This window comes from Nematostella vectensis, chromosome 14 (genome assembly GCF_932526225.1).
Source record: "Nematostella vectensis chromosome 14, jaNemVect1.1, whole genome shotgun sequence".
In the NCBI taxonomy this organism is placed as follows: domain Eukaryota; kingdom Metazoa; phylum Cnidaria; class Anthozoa; order Actiniaria; family Edwardsiidae; genus Nematostella; species Nematostella vectensis.
Window position 1 is genome coordinate 14,779,202 of NC_064047.1, and position 19,593 is coordinate 14,798,794.

The 19,593-nt window shown below is 37.8% G+C and overlaps 1 protein-coding gene across 1 annotated transcript; it reads right to left on the reverse strand.

Moving 5' to 3' along the window:
• Positions 1–59: 59 nt before the first annotated feature.
• LOC5502858 (protein SYM1) lies at positions 60–15,441 on the reverse strand. The gene is made up of 7 exons (XM_048721497.1): positions 15,111–15,441; positions 14,684–14,767; positions 13,687–13,754; positions 11,684–11,776; positions 11,443–11,537; positions 1,071–1,176; positions 60–805 (listed from the first exon to the last, which is right to left on the reverse strand). The coding sequence occupies exons 1-7, from the start codon at positions 15,328–15,330 to the stop codon at positions 521–523; spliced, it is 951 nt and encodes a 316-aa protein (XP_048577454.1). The 5' UTR covers positions 15,331–15,441; the 3' UTR covers positions 60–520.
• Positions 15,442–19,593: the final 4,152 nt, after the last annotated feature.

Sequence of the window (19,593 nt, forward strand, 5' to 3'; positions counted from 1 at the left end):
CGCCACTTTTTAACGCCCCCCTGAAACTTCGATACGATCAAACACAAAAGTCGTATAACTCGAATTCTAAAGTCTTTATTTACAGTAAGTACATTTCGTTTTTGCAGACTGTGGAATATAGTACAAGGTCATTTTTAGTACAAGACGGTGCTTGCAAGGAATGTGACATCTATATCTCTCTCGAATGCTTGAACCGGTTTCGGAACAATATCTACAATTATATAGAGACATTATATGCATATTATCTATTAGCTTCATTGGCCCGATGAGCCCCTGGCACATCGTAACGATCATAAAGAACTATAAAACTTTTACGATAATTTACGATCATTCAATCGAGAGGTGGCCATCTTCCATTAGGCAACCACCTACTCAGCGGTCAATCTTCATTAAGCGGACAATTGTTCCGGTGAAGGTACCACTGTAGTTTTTGCTTGCAAAAATAACATCCCGTTTTATAATATCTTTTATCGAGGCCCTTCTTTCCCACATCTATAAAGATCTCTACGACTATTGGGATTTACTTCCTAGGGTAGATAACTTCAGTAATTGGGACAATCTCCTTGATTTCCCTCATTGGCTTGGTAGTAGGGGCTACCGTGGAGGCCACTAAAATGAAAGCATCAGCCTTCCCCTCGGAACGTCGCGGGATGGTTTCGGGATCGGCGGGACGGGTAGAGGGGTAGTGACGTTTGATCCTTACTCCTCTCCCTCTGATGTAGCTGATTACAGTAGCCCACATCATACCGACAATGAGGCAAAAGTTAAGCTGATGTGCGACGGGAATGAACGAGAAGTTAACAATCTGAAAGGATATTAGCAAATGAGACTAATATATTTAAGTTAGACTACCAACGGAACTAGGATATATTTAAGTTAGACTACGAAGCTTGCAAGGATATATTCAAGTTAGACTACCAAGGGTGCTATGGTATATTAAAGTAAGACTACCAAATGTGATAGGATATATTCAAGTTATACTCCAAGGGCATACTTTACAAAACTGTCTGGGTGCCCATACTAGCGTACATGTATATAGAACATGTAGGCACTACTCTATACAATCGTACCATCATGGGAGCCCATATCATCCAGTTAGCTTTCAAGGACCGCCAGTAAAGAGCCTTGAATCTCTCGATACACTCAGATGGTGATAACCCTTCCATGAAACCCATGCTGGGAAAAACAAGATGCATCTAATTTAAAAAAATATGTTGAAAAAGCAATGTAGATATTTTATTAGACGAAAGCCATGGTGAAAAAGCAACAGGTATTTTATTAGATGACAGTCATGCTGAAAAAGCAACATACATTTTATTAGATGACAGTCATGCTGAAAAAGCAACATACATTTTATTAGATGACAGTCATGCTGAAAAAGCAACATACATTTTATTAGGTGACAGTCATGGTGAAAAAGCAACATACATTTTATTAGATGACAGTCATGCTGAAAAAGCAACATACATTTTATTAGGTGACAGTCATGCTGAAAAAGCAACATACATTTTATTAGGTGACAGTCATGCTGAAAAAGCAACATACATTTTATTAGGTGACAGTCATGGTGAAAAAGCAACATACATTTTATTAGATGACAGTCATGCTGAAAAAGCAACATACATTTTATTAGGTGACAGTCATGGTGAAAAAGCAACATACATTTTATTAGATGACAGTCATGCTGAAAAAGCAACATACATTTTATTAGATGAGCGTCATGCTGAAAAAGCAACATACATTTTATTAGGTGACAGTCATGGTGAAAAAGCAACATACATTTTATTAGGTGACAGTCATGGTGAAAAAGCAACATACATTTTATTAGGTGACAGTCATGGTGAAAAAGCAACATACATTTTATTAGATGACAGTCATGGTGAAAAAACAGCATACATTTTATTAGATGACAGTCATGGTGAAAAAGCAACATACATTTTATTAGATGACAGTCATGCTGAAAAAGCAACATACATTTTATTAGGTGACAGTCATGGTGAAAAAGCAACATACATTTTATTAGGTGACAGTCATGCTGAAAAAGCAACATACATTTTATTAGGTGACAGTCATGCTGAAAAAGCAACATACATTTTATTAGGTGACAGTCATGGTGAAAAAGCAACATACATTTTATTAGATGACAGTCATGGTGAAAAAGCAACATACATTTTATTAGATGACAGTCATGGTGAAAAAGCAACATACATTTTATTAGATGACAGTCATGGTGAAAAAGCAACATACATTTTATTAGATGACAGTCATGGTGAAAAAGCAACATACATTTTATTAGATGACAGTCATGCTGAAAAAGCAGCATACATTTTATTAGATGACAGTCATGGTGAAAAAGCAACATACATTTTATTAGATGACAGTCATGGTGAAAAAGCAGCATACATTTTATTAGATGACAGTCATGGTGAAAAAGCAACATACATTTTATTAGATGACAGTCATGGTGAAAAAGCAGCATACATTTTATTAGATGACAGTCATGGTGAAAAAGCAACATACATTTTATTAGATGACAGTCATGCTGAAAAAGCAACATACATTTTATTAGATGACAGTCATGGTGAAAAAGCAACATACATTTTATTAGATGACAGTCATGGTGAAAAAGCAACATACATTTTATTAGGTGACAGTCATGCTGAAAAAGCAACATACATTTTATTAGATGACAGTCATGCTGAAAAAGCAACATACATTTTATTAGGTGACAGTCATGCTGAAAAAGCAACATACATTTTATTAGGTGACAGTCATGGTGAAAAAGCAACATACATTTTATTAGGTGACAGTCATGCTGAAAAAGCAACATACATTTTATTAGGTGACAGTCATGGTGAAAAAGCAACATACATTTTATTAGGTGACAGTCATGCTTAAAAAGGCAACATACATTTTATTAGGTGACAGTCATGCTGAAAAAGCAACATACATTTTATTAGGTGACAGTCATGCTGAAAAAGCAACATACATTTTATTAGGTGACAGTCATGGTGAAAAAGCAACATACATTTTATTAGATGACAGTCATGGTGAAAAAGCAACATACATTTTATTAGATGACAGTCATGCTGAAAAAGCAGCATACATTTTATTAGATGACAGTCATGGTGAAAAAGCAACATACATTTTATTAGATGACAGTCATGCTGAAAAAGCAGCATACATTTTATTAGATGACAGTCATGGTGAAAAAGCAACATACATTTTATTAGGTGACAGTCATGGTGAAAAAGCAACATACATTTTATTAGATGACAGTCATGGTGAAAAAGCAACATACATTTTATTAGATGACCGTCATGCTGAAAAAGCAACATACATTTTATTAGATGACAGTCATGGTGAAAAAGCAACATACATTTTATTAGATGACAGTCATGGTGAAAAAGCAACATACATTTTATTAGATGACAGTCATGCTGAAAAAGCAACATACATTTTATTAGATGACAGTCATGGTGAAAAAGCAACATACATTTTATTAGGTGACAGTCATGGTGAAAAAACAGCATACATTTTATTAGGTGACAGTCATGCTGAAAAAGCAACATACATTTTATTAGGTGACAGTCATGCTGAAAAAGCAACATACATTTTATTAGATGACAGTCATGCTGAAAAAGCAACATACATTTTATTAGGTGACAGTCATGCTGAAAAAGCAACATACATTTTATTAGGTGACAGTCATGGTGAAAAAGCAACATACATTTTATTAGGTGACAGTCATGCTGAAAAAGCAACATACATTTTATTAGGTGACAGTCATGGTGAAAAAGCAACATACATTTTATTAGGTGACAGTCATGCTGAAAAAGCAACATACATTTTATTAGGTGACAGTCATGCTGAAAAAGCAACATACAATTTATAAGATGACAGTCATGGTGAAAAAGCAACATACATTTTATTAGATGACAGTCATGCTGAAAAAGCAACATACATTTTATTAGATGACAGTCATGGTGAAAAAGCAACATACATTTTATTAGGTGACAGTCATGGTGAAAAAACAGCATACATTTTATTAGGTGACAGTCATGCTGAAAAAGCAACATACATTTTATTAGGTGACAGTCATGCTGAAAAAGCAACATACATTTTATTAGATGACAGTCATGCTGAAAAAGCAGCATACATTTTATTAGATGACAGTCATGGTGAAAAAGCAACATACATTTTATTAGATGACAGTCATGGTGAAAAAGCAACATACATTTTATTAGATGACAGTCATGGTGAAAAAGCAACATACATTTTATTAGGTGACAGTCATGGTGAAAAAGCAACATACATTTTATTAGATGACAGTCATGGTGAAAAAGCAACATACATTTTATTAGATGACAGTCATGGTGAAAAAGCAACATACATTTTATTAGATGACAGTCATGCTGAAAAAGCAGCATACATTTTATTAGATGACAGTCATGGTGAAAAAGCAACATACATTTTATTAGATGACAGTCATGCTGAAAAAGCAGCATACATTTTATTAGATGACAGTCATGGTGAAAAAGCAACATACATTTTATTAGGTGACAGTCATGGTGAAAAAGCAACATACATTTTATTAGATGACAGTCATGGTGAAAAAGCAACATACATTTTATTAGATGACAGTCATGCTGAAAAAGCAGCATACATTTTATTAGATGACAGTCATGGTGAAAAAGCAACATACATTTTATTAGGTGACAGTCATGGTGAAAAAACAGCATACATTTTATTAGGTGACAGTCATGGTGAAAAAGCAACAGGTATTTTATTAGATGACAGTCAAGCTGAAAAAGCAACATACATTTTATTAGGTGACAGTCATGGTGAAAAAGCAACATACATTTTATTAGATGACAGTCATGGTGAAAAAGCAACATACATTTTATTAGATGACAGTCATGGTGAAAAAGCAACATACATTTTATTAGATGACAGTCATGGTGAAAAAGCAGCATACATTTTATTAGATGACAGTCATGGTGAAAAAGCAACATACATTTTATTAGATGACAGTCATGCTGAAAAAGCAGCATACATTTTATTAGATGACAGTCATGGTGAAAAAGCAACATACATTTTATTAGGTGACAGTCATGGTGAAAAAGCAACATACATTTTATTAGATGACAGTCATGGTGAAAAAGCAACATACATTTTATTAGATGACAGTCATGGTGAAAAAGCAACATACATTTTATTAGATGACAGTCATGGTGAAAAAGCAACATACATTTTATTAGATGACAGTCATGCTGAAAAAGCAGCATACATTTTATTAGATGACAGTCATGGTGAAAAAGCAACATACATTTTATTAGGTGACAGTCATGGTGAAAAAACAGCATACATTTTATTAGGTGACAGTCATGGTGAAAAAGCAACAGGTATTTTATTAGATGACAGTCAAGCTGAAAAAGCAACATACATTTTATTAGATGACAGTCATGGTGAAAAAGCAACAGGTATTTTATAGATGACAGTCATGGTGAAAAAGCATTTTATTAGATGATAGCCTGAGTGGAAAAACAACAGGCATTTTATCAGATGATAGCCTCAGGCCTAGTTTCAAGGCTGCATTAACGTCGCGCCTTTAGTCGACGTAAATATTAAGCGGTGGTTTTAGATGCCGTAAATTAAATTTAGGCGTAGGTAGTTCTAGCGGTACAGGTTTATACTTCATGTAGCCATCAATATAGTGTGTCCTAGATACTAACCCTAACCCTAACCATGTTGATAGCTACATGAATGCTTTATCTAGTAGAAAAGCAGGCGGGCAAATTGGCAAAAACAAAATCAGTGTTCCGTGCGCTTGAATATTTAAGAAGCCAGTTCAAAGTTTAAGAAATGCCGCGAGGGACTGGGCTCTTTCGGACCAAAAAAACGATTTTACAAGAGAGTTTGTATTGCGGTCTTGGAAAAAAATCCTGTTATCATTTCTTGCCACACGTGAAGACTTTATTGCACTTCGTAGAGGGGGCAATTTATAATGAATTAGGCGCATACGCGCAAAAGGCATTTTTTCGGAGCGATTTTCTCAGTACCTTGAGTCATTCCTTTTTCTCAAATACTCGAGAAATACTGTAAAAGTTTATCGGTAAACTCGGAATCGGAGTATAAAATGCATCGGTAGAAGTGCCGTTTCAATTTCATGCCGTTTCAATTTTTAATTTTCGTGGACGAACATCATTTTGTTTTTACGTTAATGTTGTTGCGTGTTTTTAAAGGAATGGTCCATTCTTAGCGTGCGTATATCCAGTTCTGGAAGCACGCGCATAGTTTAGAGAGCACGATGGTAGCGTAAGAGTCGCACGAGGCGCAGCCGAGTTACGGGTAACCTACTATTACTGTGTAGAAAATGGAAAGAACAGTCTTTAAAAAGTTTCTACAACAATTTTTCCAAACCAAGATTGCTACAGCTTTTACGGGGTTACACTTGCAGTTCGATTTCAGTGATCACTTTTTTCCATCACAACATGCACATTTTGGATTGTGCAGTTACTGAACAAGGATCCAAATGGCATTCCTTGGCTCTTGGTAACATCAACGACCACATTATTCTGCTGCACAGCCGTCGAAAGACTAACTGCTGCTTGTTGAGGATTCATCGGGACTACGGACTGTCCTGAGGTCAAACTGCGTGAAATAACATCGGAGCAAAGGTGAAGCTGCTCTGTGAACGGCCGTGTGTTGTAGTCCGCCAAGCTTGGCTCGTTTTTATGACCAGAAATGGCCATAATATGGCGGTTTGACGTGAGAGGTTTGCTTCACGGCTTATCTCTTTCATCATACCGTCCAGTTTGTTTACTCCGACAGGCTTGTTGTCAAACCACACGTCGTCGGGACACCAGCATTCCTTTGGAAACTGGAAAAATGTTTCACATTTGAGATTCAGTTTCGAAATATACAATTGATAAGCTTTGAAGCCATCATATGGGTGGTCTGTCTCGTACATTCGGGCTTGTTTCTCTAAACTCGCGGTGTCGTTCAATCCTCCAGGATGGTTCTTTGTCGCTTAGTTACGTAGTTACATAATTACGTAGCGCCGGCCGCTTGCATCTTGTTCAAACAGGAAGCTTGTTTTTTTTTTCAACGCTCGCTGACCCTCTCTACCTCTTCTACAAAAGTGCAGGGCCACGTGGAACCACACATTTCTTAGGAGACTGGATGGGGTATCCGGAGAAAGTTTTGAGCTTTTTTAGGTCTTCATCCTCGATGGCGGGTTTGTGCTTGGTGTTCTCAAGGCCATTTCTCTTCATCTGTAAAAGCTGAGTATCCAGCATCTCGTTGACAAGGGTGGCTGGTTGAGATGGCGTTCAATGGCATGCCGAAAGCCGACTAGTGTCTTCTTACTGTACATTTCTCCGTTTAATAAATCCACAAAGTTCGCAAAACTGTTTCATTGGTATTGTTGTTGTTGTTACTGTTACTATTTAGTAATTTTACCGTAATTCTTAACAATTATCCTTTCAAATTGCACAATTCTTAATGTTTTAATTCAAATATATAGCACCGTACCTTTAAGCGTGGAGACACACCAGTTTGTTGTCTTTTTTGTCTCTTCTGTTTTTCCGACAAAATGCTTTCTAGTTCCTTTTCCGACAGATTTGCAAATCGGCGACTTTCGCTCTCTAAAAACATTGCCATTGGTACAACATTTTCCCTTTCTTCACGGGAAAAACACGGGAAATCTGCGTCCTCATTCATCATATGTAGAAAGATCCAGCTCAAAAAAGAAGTATAAAGGTTGTAGAGTTACCGAAAAATCGCTACCAGTATTTATCTGGTGAACTTTTTGTTGTCAGCAATGATTTTTTTTCTTTTATGGTATTTCTCTATGGTATATCCTTTTCTTGTTCATAGAAAATTAGCCAATCAGAGCGAGTGTTAGAATGTAGCTATGTTATAACATCGGTGTTTTGCGAGCGGAAGTCGACCAAATTAGCTCACTGAGCTAAGTAAATCTATCCGTAAATTTTTTTTATCGTATTCATAACAAAACGCGGTCGAAGGCTAAAACAACAAGTGTGCAACACATGAATGTGGTTGGTTTTCCCATATCTTGTAAAACGGCTTTGTTGGAAGGATTTTTCTCTAAGACCGCCATACAAACTCTTCTGCAAAATCGCTCCTTTGGTCCAATTCGATCGATTCGACCCAGTCTCCCCGCGTCTATTCTTAAACTCTGAATTGGCTTATTGCGAGCTTATCGAGACGTAGGTTTTTTGTACTTGGCCATTTGACTTTGAAAAAAGAATAATAAAAAATACAATGGTCGATATGACGTGAAGCGCACGGGCGAAAGGTTTTAGCTAAAACCAAAAACTTTATTTGAAACCGCTGCATAATCCTTCGCGTGACTTTATAATTCAATTAAATATTTGCTACGGCGGAACCCAATGCAGCGTTTCAAACCAATGCCGTCTTATAGCTGTATTATGCCTGTTCAGCTACATTTGCATTCATTATAATAACTTATGTATTTTATACGGCGCATGGGTAATACAGTGTCTAAAACCAATTGTATTATGCGGCTGGACCAGGCGCATTATCTCGCAGACCCGTATTATTTAATTCGACCGGTCGTCTCGCAGACCCGTATTATTTAATTCGACCGGTCGTCTCGCAGACCCGTATTATTTAATTCGACCGGTCGTCTCGCAGACCCGTATTATTTAATTCGACCGGTCGTCTCGCAGACCCGTATTATTTAATTCGACCGGTCGTCTCGCAGACCCGTATTATTTAATTCGACCGGTCGTCTCGCAGACCCGTATTATTTAATTCGATCGGTCGTCTCTCAGACCCGTATTATTTAATTCGACCGGTCGTCTCGCAGACCCGTATTATTTAATTCGACCGGTCGTCTCGCAGACCCGTATTATTTAATTCGACCGGTCGTCTCGCAGACCCGTATTATTTAATTCGACCGGTCGTCTCGCAGACCCGTATTATTTAATTCGACCGGTCGTTTACATTTTATTTTAGACGCCAAATTAATCATGTAGAAAATTGTTAACATTTCATACGGCTCAATTTTATGCGACGTTAATGCGGCCTTTAAACTAGGCCTTAGTGGGAAAGCAATAGGCATTTTATTTTAGATGAAATCCATGGCTGAAAGGCAAATATAAGGCAATAAAGATGCCAAAGGTAAAAAAATGGGATTTATTAAGCGAATTCAAAGGCCTGTGATATAGATTTTAACTGTACTCTGCCAAATCACGAATTGAATGTAAGATATTGTGGTCTAGCAAGGATGTTTGGACTAAAAAAAATGCTTTTTTCTGTTTGCTATTGTAAAAATAATGTTTTTGTTTATTTCTGCATATTATTGAGTCTGCATTTTCATTGAAGCTAAAAACATATTTTACGATGTTTAAGATGTTACAGTGAGGACACAGAAAGCGGGCCATGCTGGACAACAAAGTTCCAGCCAATCAGGTTAGGGTGTTCCCAGGCACAATCGACAGATAAAAATAGAAAAGAAAACATTCTGAGAGAAACTACTTTCAATATACACGCTATGCTATGAATTATCCGGCAACTAAGGTATATTTCTGTGTAATGTGTATGAAAAATAGAGAAAAGTTTAAAGCAATCTTGCCCAAAAGGGATGTCTGATAAGGCCCGCACGGGCCCTACGGTCGACTACACGTACCAGGTCAAATAACGTCCGGCGTTTTTCATTGGCTGAACTTTTTCTTCAAAATGTTCATGGTGTTCAAGCCAAATCTGATTGGTCAAAGTTGTTCAGCATGGCCCGCTTTCTGTGGCCTCACTGTAATCCGTCCCTATTAAAGCTTAATATTAATAATCTTGTCGCTAATTCACAGGTTAAACAGGGCTTCTGGAATTAGGCGCTTTGCGGAAGCGCGTAATTTGGCTTTCTCCGCGTAATCCGCGTAATCCCGCGTAATTTGGCTAAGTCCACAGCTGATGTGTTCTTTTAGGGTTTTTACCTCTATTTCTCTTAAAAAAAGACAGATATTCTTCGTAAGAGTGCGATATTTCGAACTTAATTTCGAAAACAAATAAAATGACTAGGCGTTCTTTGCTAAACCGCGAAGGCCTAGGACTAATAATAAAATACCTTTTTTAATTTGCTGGTGGCTAGGAGCCAATGTAAACTCGCCTAAGATATATTCGCGCAAAAAATAAACCTTTTCAAGTTATTTCGTGCTTTCCTTCGGTACAAAATGTAGTTTGGGCGTAACAGTTGATATTCCGTGTAATTTAGCGCGTAATTCGGTAAAGAATCCCGCAAAATTTTGATTTTTAAAGAAAAATGTATTGCAAAATCCCGCGTAATTTAGCGCGTAATGATTGATTTTCCGCGTAATTTAGCAAATAATCCCGCGTTATTTTGAGTTTTTTTTCGCGTAATTCCAGAAGCCCTTGTTAAACAATGTTATGCTTATCAGTATATAAATAATCTAAACATTATATCACATTTCCAGCCTTCAAAAGACATAATAGAAACACTGTCATGCCCCACAAAACAACAGTTTAGAGAAAGGTTTGTCGTAGACAATGAGTTGAAGTGGATCAACCTCTTTAAATTGGAGATAAAACAGGGGTTTAGACAAACTATAAATAAAACACTTTGGTTTCTCATGTTGACTTTTGTTTAACAGGAAATCAATGTTCTTCAGACATATTAACAGGGCATTATTAAAAAGATTCAATAAAAATTAGGAGTAGGGAGGTTAAATATATATCTCATTTCTCATAAACAATCAACCTAGTTTGTGCCCTTTTGACTTATGGGTCTTTCTATGGCCTCTATGGCCACTTCAGTAAGAATTTGGCTTGAGTGTTATTAGCGGAGCTCCCACTCGAAACGCCGCGTGAGCTAAGCCCCATACATAAAGTGGTATTCAAAACAAATATGGTAACAAATATTGGTAACCCATCGACTCGAGTTTTAGTGACGCGCTGTTTTCGCCCGTCCCAAAAGAGCATCGTATGAACGTCATCGATGACGTCACTAAAAATATGCTGACGTCATCAAAATAAAAGATATTTATATTTCACGAAGGAAACACCATATGGCAACCAAACTCGGTAGGTGTCATGAAGGTGTCAAGGGGGGGTGCACCAATATAGTCACGTGACTTAATCATCATCATCATCATCTATATTGTGACTTAATCAATGACGTCATTAGAAGCAAAAATATGCTGACTTCATCAAAATAAAAAAACATATATATTCCATTAAAGATACATCGTATGACAACCAAACTCGGTAGGTGTCATGTTTGTTTCAAGTGGGGTGCAATGAGATGGTCATGTGACGTCATCGATGCGGTCGTCAAAAACAAACATATAATAATACTTAATATTTCTTAAACTACTCAGCAAAAATAAGCAGAGATTTGGTCGTTTGGAGCTCCGCTTTTAGGCAATGCCTAAATCTTACCTTAAATGGTAGATAGCAACAATAGAAGGTGCCCAATAGACAAACTGGTCGAAATAAACTTTGACAAATGGTACCAAGAGTGTCCGGACAGCCAACTAAAAAGACATAGATTCAAGATTGTTGCTTTCATAACTTGCTCGGTTATTTTTTTCTCATTAAGTAGGGGTGTGGGGTGGGGGGTGGGGTAGGGTGTAAGGCCTCCGATACTATCACAGTAATTACTAGTGATTACTACTCTCACCTTTTCCACAACCAGCCAGTTTAGGAAATTAAAATGAAGGTGCGCTAATGGTGCAACAATAAATGTCCCATAAATTGCAGCTCGTAACATACGCTGAAAAAAAATGAAGCAACAATGAACTGTGTGTGGTTATTGTACATTTGGGGTTAGTGCGTATGTGAGGAGGTGGAAGGGGCGGGAGGAAGGAGTGGGGTAGTTTCTCTATGTGAATGAAAATGTCACCTTCACACATCCAACTTCCTTGCCTAATAATAATAGCCATTACACCCCCAGGCCTTCCCTCAACACACACAAATGTAATATCTAGAATTATTTTTTTCATATTCTTTTACATCTGTTATGAATTCCATATTTGTACCAAGGAAAATGATAGTTAAAGACAGAGCAGCGAGGAGTAGCAGCTAGGTAGGACATGATCACTAGTTCACATCAGGCAGCACTGATAAGCAATCCATGGATGGGTTTCAACATGTAAGTAAAACGTTATCAAAATCAAATCAAGGTTAAAGCCTGTACTACTCTTGTTCATGAGCCTACCACCATTACATGTCTTTCGAAGATCCTGATATTAACATTTATTACTGGGATACCTGTGGCAGCCCAGTCATAAAATGCAACTGGTTTTTTTTTCTGTCGTCTCGCGATTTGCACAATGCCATTCCCAAGAACCCTTGCGCCATAGGCAATACTTCTTATTTTAGTGTACTCATTGCGACCTTACTGAAGCCTTTTTCTTACACGAAGTATCTAGCCTACTGTCCTACATCATCGCAATGCCTAGTTACCAGAATCCTTCTGCATTATTTAAAACTGTTTCATGACCGCAATCTTGAATTTGAAGTTCCAGCCCTCAAATCCATGTTATTTGTGCAGTTGAAGGCCCGATTTGCTATTTAATAACTGCATATTTTACCATAGCCCCAATTTCTACCAAGTTATTTTGGAAAACCATCTCAGCTTGGATTGATTTCGCTGTATTTACTCGTGTTTATATTTGCAACCCGACAAAGAGACTGGGACATGTGAGGCTCGAGATTAGAATTATCTACTGCCTGCTTTAGGCTCATACAGCTTACTTCAAGACGTAATTAAATGTGCTCTGGACACTCATGAATGGACTCGAGGTATTTACCTTGATTGCTTAATCTATTTTGAAGTGGAAGTAGTTTGAAACATTTGATGGAAATGGTCTCCTACAAATAGCTTTGTCGATGAATCTACTTTACATCGGACAATTGACCGGCTACCCTAAGATGAATTTTATTTTCTTACTATAAAATATCTTGATCTCTCTCATTGAATGTCATCATTTAACCATGTCGATTTCAATAAAGTACAGCATAGGTGTAACTTAAATTGAGCAAGATCCATCAGAATATCGAGCAGTAAGTCATGTAAGTGTATTCAATGAGGGGTAAAGGTATTTTAGGGAAATAATAAAACTTATCTAAAGGAAGCACCAAAGTACCAAAATAATTTTCATAGATTTAAGTTAAGTTTTATTATTTCCCTAAAATACCTTTACCCCTCATTGAATGTCATTTTATTTTTATGGAACATTTTTAATAAAATCTAGAGATGTGTAATATTTTTGTAGTGTTGTTGATCTTGAAAATATGTTTATGCTTTATAAATTTCAATCAAGTCTGGATATTCTATAGCCAGCTCATTTGACTTCAAAATAAATAAATGTTGTTGTTTACTTGTAACTTACATAAATAAAATAATACATTTCAATAAAATTATATTGTTAATACAATAGGACTTACTTTGGGTGCTAAAATAAATTTACCCCTAAGTGATAGCATATTGGGGGCAGTGAACCAAAGAAATGTTTAAGAAATAACAAACAAGTTGCAGATCTCAGGTATCCCAGTCAACTCTGCGTGCAGGATCTAGCTTGTTGTCTATGATGCAACACTTAGTTATGGCACATGGATTCTGTGAGTGCATCACAGTTTTATTGCGTGCAAATGGAATTCGAGGCATCTCAATGCACTTACAGGTCTATCCAAGGGAGCATCTCGTAATGATACCCTTTGTGCAATGACATCTCCAACAGAGTACAAAACTGACAGGTAAAAAGACCATGTAGTAAGAAACTGGGAAAAAGAAAAGGTCAATCCTACAGGATCCTGAGGGGATAAAACAGGAACTTGAAATAACTTTTATTTAACCCATTCACTCCTGACAGCTTGGTGAGCTTTTTGCGAATTTCTTACAAATCCCCCCCCCCCAAAAAAAAACTGTGAGCTTGGGCTCCCTGTGGTTCCCAGATGACCATGCATGCCTAATAGCCGAATTGCTAAGTAACGAGATATGTCCTATTATCCTTACTAATAATTTAGCTGATGGCCATAAAATGGAACCTGATGGAGTGTAATAAAGGTTTCTATTTGTGACTTACTTTTTGTCTTTAAGGTAAGAAATGTTTTTTATTTTAAGCATTTGTTTACAAATTAGTCAGAAATCAAGGTTGATATCTTGAGACAGAGTCAATTCTATTACATGGCTTGGATATGGTTTTGATCCTCATTTATGCCTTGGATGAATCCATGAGTATCAAGGTCTGCTGCCTAATAGCCGTTTGCATTTCTGACGTTTTGGAGTTGGGCCAATATTTTCTGGAAAATGTTTTAATTTAAGTGTAATGATTGATTTTTATCAGTTTTTTTTGCATGAAAATGTATCATAATCAAAGCATTCTCCTGACAAACCGATATTTTGGTTTAGCGTGACAGAATCGATTAGGACGTGACCAGCAACACGCGACAAACGCCTCTTGCATAATTCAACACCACGCCACGCAAACGTCGTAAACAAACCTGAATCAATTCTAAGAAACTCTCGGATTTCTTATCAAACTTTCTCTCTATGTCTTTAGATTTATCTTCAGTGTGAGATAGATAATGATAACCACAAAGTTAATAATAATTCCGATCAAGTAACAGTTATTTCAGGATAAGAAAAAGGAACTATATAAGTGATATTTGCACTAACCTCCAGCGGTGAAGGCCTTCGTTAGCAGAGGTCGCTTTGTAAGACGCTCGTTGTACCACGCAAAAGGACGGAAAATAAAGTAGCCTAAAGATTACAGTACAATAAAGAGAATTAATATAATTGTCTGGAGCTTCGGGAGCCACTTCTTGGCCAGAAGAAGGCCTAGTTTATCTAATATACTTCAAACTCAATAGCAGCATTTTTCGTGTTTTCCAGTTAACACGTTGTTCCGCCCCCTTCGTTCGAGAGAAGTCACAGTTTCCGGAGTATTTCCGGCCCAAATCCAAAATACTCCAACAATAATAAAAGAAATAATATTAAAAATGTCATATCCTTTCTGATACTGTAAAATATATCCACTTTTTGTAGAACTCAGGCCAATGCCTCACTCAAATTGGGTTATGAATCGAAGCGTAAAAATGCTCACCATGAGGTGAGACGGTCTCATTGCTTGTAGTTTTGAATCTCAGTAGTTGCTGTACATTTTTCTCAATGCTTGGGAGTCGTTGTGTAGACTGGAAAAGACAAGATCCCCGGAAAACGGCGAGAAGCCTAGCCATCTTCCATTGCCTACCCACGCAGTGTTGTTGTTTTGCCCAGTGCACGAGACCGTGCTCGCATGCACTACGACACACCGCTGTAGTCATATGACCCGTGACCCATGACCTAGCACGTCACGGATGTTCAGGGATTGTACGATCTCTTTGATACCTCAAGGAAATCGTGTTTATAAAGTTTGCCGGTAAAATTATCCCGCCGCAACTCGCCTTATCGTATGTGTAAATAAATGCATTTCGCATAAAAACCACAGGCTTACCATTCTGAGGTTGTGTGAAATTCAAGTAGATGCCTATGGGCTCACAGAAACATCTAATAGTTTGCTCTTGAAACGCAAACGCCCACCAATAAAGTCAGAGTAAATGAGGATTGCACTTATGGGCCACCGTAGATACAGTATACCTTACAGTAAATGATCTAATAAACGCCTCCTATCTAACGAACGCCCCCCCCCCCCTCAGGTTACAAGTTTGTATTGAACGCCCCTCGAAATTCAATAAACGGTATACCTTTTTTTAAAGTGTTGTAGATAGATAGATAGATAGATAGATAGATAGATAGATAGATAGATAGATAGATAGATAGATAGATAGATAGATAGATAGATAGATAGATAGATAGATAGGTAGGTAGGTAGGTAGGTAGGTAGGTAGGTAGGTAGGTAGGTAGGTAGGTAGGTAGGTAGGTAGGTAGGTAGGTAGGTAGGTAGCTAGATAGATAGATAGATAGATAGATAGATAGATAGATAGATAGATAGATAGATAGATAGATAGATAGATAGATAGATAGATAGATAGATAGATAGATAGATAGATAGATAGATAGATAGATAGATAGATAGATAGATAGATAGATAGATAGATAGATAGATAGATAGATAGATAGATAGATAGATAGATAGATAGATTTTATTCATGGCACCTTATAAAACATTTACATCGGCGTAAATCCACAAATAATATGTTTTTCTTACTTTGCCTTTTTTCATTTTTTTCTTGTCTTCCAGTTTCAATTGCTAGCTTATGATTGCTTAGCCTGAATTTAGTAAGGGCAATCCTATGGTCAATATTTTTTACGTCCGTTAGATAATCTTCTAAATTGTGGGACAGTTTAAACTTTCTGAGCGTACGCAATTTGTTCTTTTGTTCTTGGTCTTTTCTGTTGTCATTTTGAATAGAGCTAAGCCATGTCTGTTGTTCAATGTCATAAAGCCTTTGTTGAAGAAAACTGTAAGTTGCTTCGGGAGTGTTTGTATCTGTCAGCCAAATATCGCTCCTACCCGCAAGGTCTAGTATTTGTTTAATTTTTCTATGCCAAAAGTTCTTGTTTTCATAATTAGATATGGTAGTGAATGCTTTGCGGGAGAGTTTTTCGTTATTCCCATTGTTGTTTGAAAGTTTAAGCCAAAGTTTGATTGCTCTACACTTTGCTTTTGTTCTGAGAGGGAATCGTCCTAATTCAGCCCTACACGCGTTCGAGCTACAGTATCGGTTTACGCCGAGAAGCCATTTTAGAAACTTGGTGTGGACCATTTTTATTGGATCTTTTTCTAACTTTCCCTTGTAGTCCGCTCCCTATATTTCGCTTCCATAAAGTAGGATTGGTTGTATCAAGGTGTCAAAAAGGCGGAGAGTTAGTTTGATATCTTGTCTGAAGTGCTCTCCCATTTCTTTTCTTAACTTGAACATCGCTTTTAATGCTACTTTTTTGAGCTCCTCCTTAGCCAAATTAAAATTTCCATAAGGGCAAAAATGGAGTCCAAGGTACTTATAACTTTTGACATTTTCTATTTTATAAGTTCCGTAAAAGATTCGGTAATTATTCATAGTTTTCCCGGTGGTGTTATTAAAAATCATTACTTTTGTTTTATCTAGATTGATGGATAGTTCGGATGCTTTGCAATATTCTTCGAGGCTGTTCAGATATTCTTGCAGGCCCTTTGCTGATTTTGATAGGGTAACTAAGTCGTCGGCATAGAGAATGCAACTTAATGGCACATCGTTTAGGTCAATATCATTTCGGTATTTTTCACTAGTTTTTCTGGGAGGTCGCTCAAGTAAAAATCAAACAACGTTGGCGAAATCATACAGCCTTGTTTCACGCCTGCGTAGCATCGAAAGGATTCAGTTGTTGATTCAGTTGTCATTTGAGTACATTGATTGGATTATGTCGAGGAAACGCCCAGTAACACCTACTGCTTTCAGTTTTTCAAATAGTTTCGCCCTAGGGACGCAGTCGAATGCTAAAGTCCACGTAGCACGCAAACAGGAAATTGTTTTTTTTTTTTTTGGGTTTCGCTTTGACATGCTTGTCAATTAGTGACTTTAGAGCGAAAATGCTGTCTATTGTTCCTTGCTCTTTCCTAAAACCACATTGTTCTGTTTTCAAAATGCCCTTCTCCGTTAGGTGATTGTATAATCTTTCGTTCATGATTGACATAAAAACTTTGCCTAACGTTGACAAAAGTGTTACGCCCCTGTAGTTTTCAGGTTTCGATGGATCTTCCTTCTTATGAATCGGGACTATTAAACCGTAACTCCACATTGTGGGGTAAACCCCAGAGTTTAATATTTTGTTGAATCAAGAACCCGGGGGGGGGGGGGGACCAAACAGACGGGGGTCATTGGGTGTGGTCAACAGAAAATTTACCCTTAAGAGATAGCACATTGGGTGTGGTCAATAGTAGTGGTTTCGAAATTTCAACTGTTTAAGGGCTATTCCTTAGCGTTAAAAAATTATTTGACCGAGGGGGGGGGGGGGGGGGGGGGCGTTCAATAGATAGGAGGCGTTTGTTAAAGAGGCGTTCATTATAAATCTAAACAATAGAATACTATAGTGCGTCGTTGCTTAAACGCCCTACACGTCATACGAGCTACGTAAATATGTTAGAGAACGCTACCCTCATTTTGAACTTGACATATTGGGCAAGACGCTACTCGCTTACCAGTGTTGATTAAGCAAGAAGGCATTAATTACCGAAATTCCACTGCCGTTTGTTTTATGCTGGAGGAAGGGAGCGGGGCGTTTAATAGAAAGGAGTGTTTGTTAGAGAGGGGCGTTCAATACAAACTTGTAACTTGAGGGGGGGGGGGGGCGTTCATTAGATCATTTACTGTAACGTATACTATAGTGCAGAAAAGAGTGATGTCTACTGTGTCACCACAAGCCAACTACCAGGACTGCCTTGCCAGCTATGGCTTACAGTATTTGAAGCACAGACGGGGCGAACTCTGTCTTAATCTGTTCTCGTCTATTTCCACCTGCCCTAACCATAAGCTAGCGAACATCTTACCACCTAAGAACCAGTGTAGTTATGGTCTTAGACAATCCAGAACATTCTCAATTCCGCGCTGCCGAACTGAACGTTGTAGGCGATCTTTCATCCCGGCCATGGCATCCAGTTGCACCACTAAATTTAACGTATAATCCTAACTGAACATATCATTCGCTCATTTTATAGTATATAGCTTTCCTCTTATCATAGTCGCATTTTAGTCTATTACCTGTAATATACATATATATATAGTTAGTGTTGGTTTGAGAAAAATACAAACTACATAGGTTTCCCTACAGGTCTGTTTCGTGGTTGCCCACTCATCAGGGGATTTAATGAGAATATTCCTACCATCGTATATATACTATTAACATTGAAATTTACATAATAATAGACTGATAGTTTTAGCTAAGGCGGCAAGAGGAACAATAGCGAGTTACATAAATATGCAGGGCGGAACGTGTGAAAAATTGATAGCGCGAAAATTTAACGGTGACGGGATTAACAGTTCTAATTGTTTCGTAGCAGGGCTTTGTTTCTGTGGCGGCACGAGGACACGAGTTCATTGCGTTTATTTAGAGTTGATAGTTTGGGTTGGCAGATGATCGTCAGCTTTTCCTTGAGGCAGAGGTTGCAACGCTTAGTGGTACTGTTGTAGGCGGAGTGGGAAGAAAGAATGCGCCATGAAATAAAATACTCAATCATGTTGTCCTTGAGAGTCCAGACGTGTTTGCTGAGTTCGGTGGAGTTTCTGTATTTGGCGTGTCGGAATGATGCGGTGTGGTTTCTGTACCTGGTCTTGAAGCTGTTTTCAGTGAGCCCGACGTATGTTTCCGAGGTGTTGTTGTCTTTTCGAGTTACGGTAGCTTGGTAGATAACAGATGTCTGTAGGCAGTTTCCGTCTAGAGGGCAGGTGTCTTTCTGTCGGCAGTTGCATGTCTTGTTGTTGGTAGTGGTAGGGGCGGAGTTGGCGATCTCGGTGGCCGACGATGCGGTGATGATGCGCTTGTTGTGGTTGTCGATGATCTGTTTGGTGTTGTTCATGCAGCTGTAACTGATTTTGATGGTGTTTCTGTTG